The sequence below is a fragment of the Theobroma cacao genome, chromosome 10 (genome assembly GCF_000208745.1).
Source record: "Theobroma cacao cultivar B97-61/B2 chromosome 10, Criollo_cocoa_genome_V2, whole genome shotgun sequence".
In the NCBI taxonomy this organism is placed as follows: Eukaryota; Viridiplantae; Streptophyta; class Magnoliopsida; order Malvales; family Malvaceae; genus Theobroma; species Theobroma cacao.
The window spans coordinates 4,621,887-4,632,344 of NC_030859.1; the positions used below are offsets into that span (position 1 = coordinate 4,621,887).

Below are 10,458 nucleotides of genomic sequence, written 5' to 3' on the forward strand. Positions count from 1 at the left end.
TATATATTTATTATTTTTACTATATGAGAAGCTATTGACAATTTAATTCAATTAATTTTCATAATTAATTTTAAAAATAGATATATAGTATTGGTTTAGCTCTTATTATATTAATTGTGATGAAAAATGAATTTTCAATTCTTAATTTTTTTTTTGAATTTTGTTTACAACAGTAGAAGAGTGGGAAAATTACATTTGTGCTTGTAATTTATCAATAATTTTGTCAAAAATGATGTCATCTTCTTTCCTTTTTCCCAACCTCGACATAAACAGTAAGACCAAGTAATCATTTCCTTAATAAATCAATTATTTATTCTCATAATTAATTAATTGAAATCAATCCTTAAATAACTTTCTTTAATTCCGTCGTCCTTGTTAAATTCTATCAAAATTTCTCTATTTCTCTCTCTCTCTCTCTCTCTGTTCGAACAGAACGGAGCCAGCTTAAAAGTCTCAGCTTCCATGGCCTCCCTTTCTTAAATTCCAAAAATACACATTCATTTCACTTAATTCCCTATTCAGGGTACCTCTTATTTTCCTTAAAAGATCTAAACTTTAGCTTCAATTTTGGATTTTTTTTTTCATTTTTAGTATTTTTGAATGATCATGGGACCAACGGGTGATTCCAAGGGTGAGTTACTGAGTCAACTAGCTGAGTTAGTGAAGGAGATAACTGGGTTACCAGATTGTAAAAACTCGTGTAAAAAAACGCATGGGAATTTAGTACGTAGAATCAAGCTGTTGAGTCCTTTGTTTGAAGAATTGAGAGACGGAAATGAAGAGACAATGATAAAAATTGAAGAGATTAAAGGGTTTGAGCTCTTGAAGGTTGCTTTGGGTTCTGCTAAAGAGCTTCTTCAATCGGTTAATGAAGGAAGCAAGTTGTATCAGGTAATGGTTTTCTTTTTCTTTTTTGGTGTTAATTCTCTGTTTGGTTGCTGAGGAAATGAATGGAAATGAAAGGGCAAAGCTTGGATTTTTTTTGGGTGCCATGTGGTGTTGGTTTGAAAAAAAAAAAAAATTCTGTTTGGCTGCTGAGAAATTTTGGTATTATGTGGAAAAATAAAAATGAGAAATTGGGTTTCTAAATTATGTAAAACGATTGTGTTTGGATTGTATTGATGAAGGGTTTTAGTTTTTCTACGATGTAAAATGATTGGTTTATATATTTTCATTTCTTTTTTATAATTTTCTTGGAATTCTTTAAGTATTCTATTTTCTATTTTAAGCAATCGTTGTTTTTCTGGGGTTTTCTCATGCTAAACTATACTAATGTAATTTGTGTATCAAATGCTGTCATTACTATGGTTTCTTAGAAATTGAAGGGGTAAGGCAACAAAGGAAAATACTTGTAGACCTATGTTTGTATGTTGTTATCGTACATATTTTTCTTAGAACTATCTAACTTACATGAGTTCTTTCAATCAGCCAATTAAGATTTAGGAGATCATTTTCAGAATATAGTTTTGTCATCATAAAGTTATATTGGTATTATTTGAGAGCTTACTGCCTAATTGTAATCTGCTATATTAATTTTCTTTCAACCAGTAAGTTTTGATCATGTTATCATGTATTTATCATAACTTTTCTTATTTCTAGCATTCTTTGTAAAATTTGCTTCCTTTTTTTTTTTGTTTAATAAGGTCTGCAGATTGGATATTATTATTCCTTCGGTTATCATGTGGCAAAATTTGTTATACTCAATGAGTAGTTCTTCAAAGCTTGTGTTTTGGCATTGATGCTTTATCTAGGTTCTGATTACTAGTGAATCAGGTCCTGGGTATAGATATTTATAGGAATTTTATCGTGATAAATTTTGGCAATCTATGTTGAGGTTATGAATGGAAGTGCATTAAATTGTTAGTTTAAATCTACTGAGTATTTCTTTGTTTGGAGTTGTGTTGAGAGTAGTCTGTTACTCTTTTATAACTCTGGATCCGAATAAAAGTAAAATCCTCCTCTTTTCCAACTTTCTCAGAGCATATTTTACTTGAAACGCTAACTTATTAAGGCACAAACAAAGTAGAGCTAATTTTTCAGAGTTTTAGCTTGTCATGTGCTTATCTTTTGTTTTTCTTGAAGATCCTTAGAACTAAGCTCGATCCTTTTCATACTTAAACACTCATTTTTGCTGCTAATTAGCCATGCTATCTTTCATAAATACCTTTGTATTCATGAAGTAGTTAGTCATTGAGATCAGTTGTGTGCATTACTTGTCACAGGCTCTGCAAAAGGACCAGATAACAGATAAGTTCCAGCTAATGACAGAAACCATTGAAGCAGCATTGAATGAGATTCCTTATGATAAACTTGATATATCAGAGGAAGTCCGGGAGCAGGTACTTTTTCTCGGCAATTGTGCCAAAAATAAAACAGTTATCTTTAGTCTTTATTTTTGTTTGAATTATTCTATGCAGATTTACAATAAGCAAACTATAGTTTAACAATAAAAAAAAAAAATGCTAGAATCAAGCAACTGATTAATAAATCCATAAGTGCTTTCGACTTGTATGACCTGTTCTTGGTAATTGTCTGATTAAACTTGTTCATGCAAGAGAGAGAAAGACTCAGCAAAATGCAAATACTGACAAAAATTTTGATGGCTGTAATAAATAGATCAATCGTTTTCCAAGTTTTGATGACTTTTTGACTTGTTCTATTTCTTGTCAGATTGAACTTGTTCATACACAATTCAGAAGAGCAAGCAGAAGACCAGACTCGCCTGATTTACAACTAGACCAGGATTTAGCTATAGCACAGAAAGAAAAAGATCCCGACCCTGCAATACTGAAAAGACTTTCAGATAAGCTGCAGCTAAGGACAATCAATGATCTAACAAAAGAGTCACTTGCTCTCCATGAACTGGTTATTGCAAGTGGTGGAGATCCAGGGGAGTGCTTTGAGAAGGTTTCATCACTGCTCAAGAAGCTGAAGGATTATGTACTGATTGAAAATCCTGAAGCTGACACTTCTGAGAGTGAAAAGGGCATGATGAAACATAGATCACCTGTTATCCCAGATGATTTCCGGTGCCCAATATCTCTTGAATTGATGAAAGACCCTGTAATTGTCTCCACTGGACAGGTTGACTGGCACAATGCATCACTAACTTTTTTTTTTTGAACACTAACACTCAGATATTTTATTCTTGTCGGTTTCAATATTCTTAATTGTTTTGGTTTCTTTTGCAGACATATGAAAGATCTTGTATTCAGAAATGGTTGGATGCAGGGCACAAGACCTGTCCCAAAACACAGCAGACACTATTGCACACAGTCCTTACACCAAACTACGTTTTAAAAAGTCTCATAGCTTTGTGGTGCGAGAGCAATGGTGTCGAGCTGCCTAAAAAACAAGGGACTTGTAGTAGCAGAAAACCAGGAAGCAGTGTCTCGGACTGTGATCGTGCAGCCATCATTGCTCTATTGGAAAAACTGGCAAATGGAAATTCAGAACAACAAAGAGCAGCTGCTGGTGAACTCCGGTTATTGGCAAAAAGAAATGCAGATAATAGAGTGTGTATTGCGGAGGCAGGAGCCATACCACTTCTTGTAGAGTTATTATCCTCCACAGATTCTAGAACTCAGGAGCATGCTGTAACAGCTCTTCTCAACCTTTCCATCAATGACAGTAACAAGGGAACCATCGTAAATGCAGGAGCTATACCTGATATAGTAGATGTGTTGAAAAATGGCAGCATGGAGGCTAGAGAAAATGCTGCTGCAACCCTCTTCAGTTTATCTGTTGTAGATGAAAACAAGGTAGCAATTGGTGCAGCCGGGGCTATTCCTGCCCTTATAAAGCTGCTTTGTGAAGGGTCTCCGAGAGGAAAGAAGGATGCTGCTACTGCTATTTTCAATCTTTCAATCTATCAGGGAAACAAGGCAAGGGCTGTTAGGGCTGGTATTGTGCCACCATTGATGAGACTGCTGAAGGATGCTGGAGGTGGGATGGTGGATGAAGCGTTGGCTATTCTAGCCATTCTTGCAAGCCATCAAGAAGGGAAGGTGGCAATTGGTCAGGCTGGGCCAATTCCTGTTTTAATGGAGGTTATACGGACTGGTTCTCCACGAAATCGGGAGAATTCTGCTGCCATACTGTGGTCACTTTGTACGGGTGATTCGGAGCAATTAAAAATAGCCAAGGATTCTGGTGCAGAGGAGGCACTTAAGGACCTGTCTGAGAGTGGCACTGACAGAGCAAAGAGAAAAGCTGGAACTATCCTGGAACTCCTCCAACGGCTCGAAGTGAATGAAAATCCCGTCTCGTTGAGTTCTTTGTGAAATTCATGCTACATAGTTTGGTATTTCAAACAGCCTTTCTACATACGAGGGAAGTGTATAAGATGAGATATTAAAGAGCTGTGAGCATCTATTTCTCATTTGGCCTTGGCATTCAAGGGACTTGCTCTGCTGCAGCTCATAACTATTTCCAGAGAATTACCATATGTAGTACAAGGTATTTTAAGAAAATTCGACCTTCCCTATATTGTTGCTCAATACCACCTGTTAATTATAGTTTATGGAGTTTGATTAAGTTTAGAGATTTTCATATAATGTAAATTTTGATTGGTATAAAGTGGCAGTTAGCCACCTTCCTATTTATACTACTCTTATTCGAAATATTTATATTCCTTGACATTATATGTTATTATTTAATGAATTCAAAGTTGAGGTCTACCAATTTTCATACATAATTCAATTAATTCATAAGTGAAAGTTAAGTTAATGCCATATCAGGTAGGATAAAAGTGGTAGGACAAGTAGTATTTTTCTTATTGTAATGGTAATTTGTTCTAAGAGAAGCAGTTTTCACATGCAATCTTTATTTATTTATTTTTTGATATATAAATGTAATACTGAGTGCCATAATTTGTACACCAATTTTAAATTTTGACCCCTAAATGATGAGCTTACCAGGAACAAGGATTTGTTATAAGCTTAAAAGACCATTCTAGTTTTACCATGGAAGGATTATTTTCGTATAAGGTTTTAGAAATTTTTTTGAATTATTTAAAAAGTTTTTTATGTTTTTATTACATTCAATTAAGATTTTATTTTAAGTCAAATAAATTTTTATAGTTAACAGTTTGATTAATTATGATTAATTAAAATATTATTTATTATTTTATATTCACGTAATATTGACGTGAATAGAGTTATAATGTTATATCAGCATGTGATATCATCATTAACTATATGATATATTAATATGAAATCAATACAATGTATCATAAAATGACAAATGATGTTGTGATTAACATAATATTCAACCGTAATTTAATTTAAAATAAAAATATAATAACTTAAATTGAACTCAATAAAAATAAATATTTATTTAAATATTTTTAAATAATTTAAAAAACTTCTAGATATTATTATATTTATTATTTTAATATGAATAATTTAGTATTTCCGACAATGAATTGTTTACTTGAACAAGAAAATGGAAAAACCTGTGCCAGATAATAAAGAATTCATTGAATAATAAAGTAACTATCAATTGTAGTCACGACTGGAACGTCGATTTCACAATTTCGTCAACAGCACGTAACGTCTCTAATCTCTAATTAATATATATTCCCTTCAAATAATTCTGTATGTTCAAAAGGGACATTCAAAACCACCAAAAGCTGTTTGCTTGAATTTTTCTAAATTTCCATCCTTGTGGAAAAGACAAATTTTTATTTTAAATATTATGAAGATCAACCATTTCAATCCCCAGCAACAGCGAGAAAAAAAAAAAAAACCATTTTCAGTCATTAGTTGATTTTTATATCATCGTGGAAAACACTACTGGTGCGGACTTAATTCACATGTTTAATGCAAAGACTAACCCCGAAAGTGTAATCATCATATAACAATTAATATCGATTTTGAATAGTCCAAAATTTAGCTATTTTTTTTTAAAGAACAATCAATTATTCTTGTATAAGTGATAATAAAAAAGCTCTGAAATCTGGAGATTTTAAATTCAAATTTTATTATACATGAATTTAAATGATTCTTTTCTCAATGATGAAGAATATATTTATGAAATTTCCAGATTTTAAGTTCAAATTCTATTATACATGAATTCATCTATGCAACTATACGTTATATATATTTTGACTACCTGGTTTCTTGATTTATATGACTAATTTATTTCAGTGATTTTAAATAAAACATAATGTGTTGTTGTGATTGTAATTTTAATTTTTATTTATATATGTAACTTTATAAAAAAAAGGCATTGAGTTGACCAAATGTTTTCCCATGTTAAGCAAATGGCAATGGAATTTGAGTGTATATACTCTCCTACTTTGTTTAACAAGTACCCCCAATGTTTTCATCCTATATGATTTCCTTGTTTCTTCTCTAAAGTTCATCAAGTAATCTGTATGACTTTGATCTCACAATTTCAATTGATCTTTGGGTCAACCAACCCCAAATTGTTCAACAAATTTGAAGAGTTTTTCCACAATCCACCAACCACCACACTTACATAAACATAGAAAAACCAACAGCTGACATTCAGTTTAATGCCAGAATCCATGAGTCAGATTTGTCAATTATAATAGGCCATGGTGAAATGCATTGTTTGATGAATCAAACACAGAAGCCAAACCAGTCCTAGGGATTTCACTCAAATATACTAAAGGAGAAAAGGGAAAAGAATCCCTCAAATATGCATCTACCACAAATACACTTCAGTAAATCACCACTGACAGATAAAGCTTTTCCGTACACACAATTCCATCGCAGAGAGATCCCAGCAATCGTAATGTATGCTCATCTTCTTCACATGACAATCGGAACATCCCCAAGTCATTCTCATGCCATAAAAAAAATGACTGGCCTCAATAGATTATGCTGCAAAATCAAATAAATAGAATAGAAAATCTGGTGAAGTACAGAAACGTGGCCAACATTCATATCCTGCCAAGGGCTTCACATTGACAGCTTGACTTGGTAGAGCGGAAAGCCATGATTATGATCGCAGTGGTTGTTCAAGGGAAGATAGGAAACCTAAGCCCCATAAAAGGATCAGTAGCAAACACACAATGGACAAGTCAACCAGAAGTCCCAAGGAATGTTTCAGCCAATGTATGACCATTGACAATTTTCGTTGTCCCAATAATCAGATCGTATGCCATTCCTTCCTGCAAGACAGAGATACCAGTATGACGAGAACTAACTTCCAATAAGGAGAAATGGACAATAAAAACTATGCTTAAACCCTATGATAAGCTAGGCTTAAAGATAGTTGTAACATTGTGCCAAAACTAACCTACTGGGTTCAGAGGCTGGTGGTTCAAGTGTGCTTTCAACACAAAATCACCATTGTTGCATGACATTGAAATTACTATATTTTAAACTTTTACAGCATTCGACAGAATGTGGAAATTGACATTCATTGGTGCAACTTCGAGTCAATGGACATCATGTATCATGACAACATACAAATAATTTAAATTACATAGAAAAAATATTTTACTAGTCCTCAACATAACTTCAATCCAAGGTTTTCACTTTTTAAAGCAAGCCCAAGTAAGATATGAGAAAGAAATGCAATTAACCAAATGACATGTAACTTTTCACACTCAAGCACCTTACTCTCAGAAACTACCTCCTAAAACCACCTCATAACATAGGGTTACCTAGGGGACTTACTAAGAGACAACATGGAGCCAACAATCATTGATGATTGGATTTCTATAATTGCATACAGTTAGTCATTGAAGATCAAAAGAACCAATAACAATGCACTAAGCAATGAAATTGCACCAAGAAATCCAAGCATAGGACAACGAAGCAGCTCCACTTCCATTCTTACATATCCAAATGCTTCTATTGTTCCACTTCAGACTACATACAATTGCCTTTAGAAAACATTATAGGGTCATCATTGCCGTAAACAAGAGGTGGTAAGATACGATAGATGAAAGTTCCATTTTCTTAACTTCCTCAGAAACACCATCACCAGACTCCTATGCAACAGAAAAGAGAAAGAATATCCCAAGAGACTCCCATTTCACAAATCCAAAAAGTACACAAAACAACTGCTTCACACTGTACGTGATAATATCATGCATTTCAATGAAGCAATCACTGCTTTACTGCAAGATATATTAAAACCCTGTATGACACTGAACATACCTGAGCACTGAGAAATCTGAGAGCAGAAATTTCTGCAAATGTTACCCCTCCAACAAAGACAACAAGTACTAGGGAGCGCCTCCCATCAGCTATTCTGCAAATTCAAGGAGTCAACCAATAAACAAGAGCCTTTTTGTAAAGGAAAAGAATATGAACATCGATATTCTCAGATTATAGAGGTCAAAGAAGAAATACAACAAATCTTAGAACAGAAAATTTAGGGGAGCTTGCTGTCATCATGGAAACTTCTGTCTCTGGTTGTTTATAAAGCAAGTCAATAAACTAATAGGAGATACAATTCACAATTTTACTGCCACATACTCATGGTTATTGCCTTTTATCATCACTCAGTGTTACAGGGTTATACTGGTTTTTAGGACAATTAACTGAGGAAGGAGTCTCATTACCAAAATAAAATTCCAACACAAATATCTGAATGAATTTATTTAATAATTTGTCTGGCACTGGAATTATGAAACATACTTAGAAAGGAAAATATTACTTACTTATCTATGCCATTTGAAGCACTCTGCAATGTGTCAAATGATGGATTGCTCGCAAAGCGACCCTATAAAAACAAATATGCCATAAACTTAAAATATGCTCAGAGAGTTAATTTTTGGTGCACAGAAGTCAATGATAATTCTTCAAACAGTTCCATAGCATTGACATGCCATATTCAGATATTTGAAACAGTAAAATATAAACAAAACAAAAAAGAACCAACAAAAATGGAAAAGTACATAAAAGACTCCAATGAAACAATAAGTGCACTGACCCTTTTTGTTTCTGTATGTGGCCCAGGCAACAGCTTCAAAATTTCTTCCATAGGACGCCTGAAAAGCCATATTATCAGATATAAGTTCACAAATGAAAGACTAGCAGGGGTTTGGATTAATATTCCAACAGGATATACAGCCTCGTTAAAGTTCTTGGCTGGTGAAACAAAGCAACGAAACTGATTCAGGCAATAAACAATCCCACCCTCTCCATATTCTATGTTCTTCATCTCTCTCTCATTTCATAGGTACTTGTGTTCTTCAATAAATTCACAACTTCTTCTTCAACTCTTTTCAGATGGCATCCTAACTCCCTTTTGTATTTCTAGCCATTCCTAAAAATTCAACCCCGTCATGTTTGCCGTTGTCCACATTGCCATGCTCCATGTTAAACCTTTCTGCCCCCCATTTTCAGTCCTTTGATACCATAATTATTAGCCCACAAATCTTAAATTGTTCCTCTTTCTTCACCCTGGGGGGAAGGGGTGGATTCCTCCCAACAAAATTCTACTACCAGGTCTGTGCTACCTCCAGGTGCACACTTTTAGGGCCTAATTTTCATAAACTTGCTTTCATTAGAACTTTCTAATGATTACCAGGTACAGGATAGTGCCAAATATTAATCCATTTCCATATAAATAAAGCCAATGGGGCTCAAATTCAGAAAAGTAAAGAAAAGTCAAAGCATACCATCTATAGATCACATATGGTAATTGCAATGGGTTTGAACAGATTAAACTCACCACCCAGATCGAACAGCATGCTGGACAAGACGAATACTAAGAGGTGCATATCCAGAAAAGACATAGGCTATGTCATTAGGACTGTTGCATAAGAAATACTTTCTTAATTAGGAAGGAAAACAAGACAATTAACTGCTTCATATAAATAGAATAGTACGCTTGAGATTAATAAGTTAGTATGGGCTGTGAGATAGAATCTAGAGAAAAACCCATCAGCATAAACTGGTACAAGTAGCTCCAAGCATTGCAAAATTTGTTCTGACAGCAGCATAAAGAGACAATATGGAGGCATTGGAGAAAGGGAGAGATATTGATATGTATCAAACTAAATTGCTTCAGAGAAACCAAGAGATTTACTATATGGAATACACCATGATGGTGTACGTGCAAAAAAAGAGATATTTATGTGGAATACACCATGATGGTGTATGTGCAAAAATAGAGATATATAAGCAGATATCTAGAAGTTTTTTCCAGTGAATATTTAGCAGCGTGGAGCAATTTTCTCCCACATTATTCTTCATTCAGCACGAAGTACAATTGTACTATGTGATTTATCAGCAATGCAGAAATTTAACTACCACTTGGTAGATTTAAAGGGCACAAATGAGTATCATTATTTGTCCATCATAGAATGTTAAAGAGATTGAAAACTGAAAAACATCTTTGCACCATGAAACAAGAAAATATTAAAAAACCATAACACAGAATTTCTTTATGAAAAAAAACAAACTCATTCATTGTCGCCTCAGAATTTCTATTTTTTGGAGGGTAAAACGGGTTGAGGGGGCTGTGGGG

At 33.9% G+C, this 10,458-nt stretch overlaps 2 protein-coding genes across 2 annotated transcripts in view; one reads left to right on the plus strand and one right to left on the minus strand.

Moving 5' to 3' along the window:
* On the plus strand, positions 377-4,679 carry LOC18586478 (U-box domain-containing protein 14). Its single transcript, XM_007009896.2, has 4 exons — positions 377-891; positions 2,223-2,339; positions 2,671-3,084; positions 3,192-4,679. Exons 1-4 carry the CDS (start codon positions 601-603, stop codon positions 4,281-4,283), a joined length of 1,914 nt encoding a protein of 637 aa, XP_007009958.2. The 5' UTR covers positions 377-600; the 3' UTR covers positions 4,284-4,679.
* LOC18586479 (vacuolar protein-sorting-associated protein 33 homolog) overlaps positions 6,381-10,458 on the minus strand; it is a 9,407-nt gene continuing 5,329 nt past the window's right edge. The window contains exons 18-22 of the mRNA XM_007009897.2: positions 9,661-9,741; positions 8,917-8,974; positions 8,645-8,706; positions 8,139-8,232; positions 6,381-7,141 (exon numbers count right to left, since the gene is read on the minus strand). Coding sequence (XP_007009959.1) covers positions 7,052-7,141; positions 8,139-8,232; positions 8,645-8,706; positions 8,917-8,974; positions 9,661-9,741 — 385 coding nt within the window. The 3' untranslated portion in view covers positions 6,381-7,051. The remainder of the gene's footprint in view (positions 7,142-8,138; positions 8,233-8,644; positions 8,707-8,916; positions 8,975-9,660; positions 9,742-10,458) is intronic.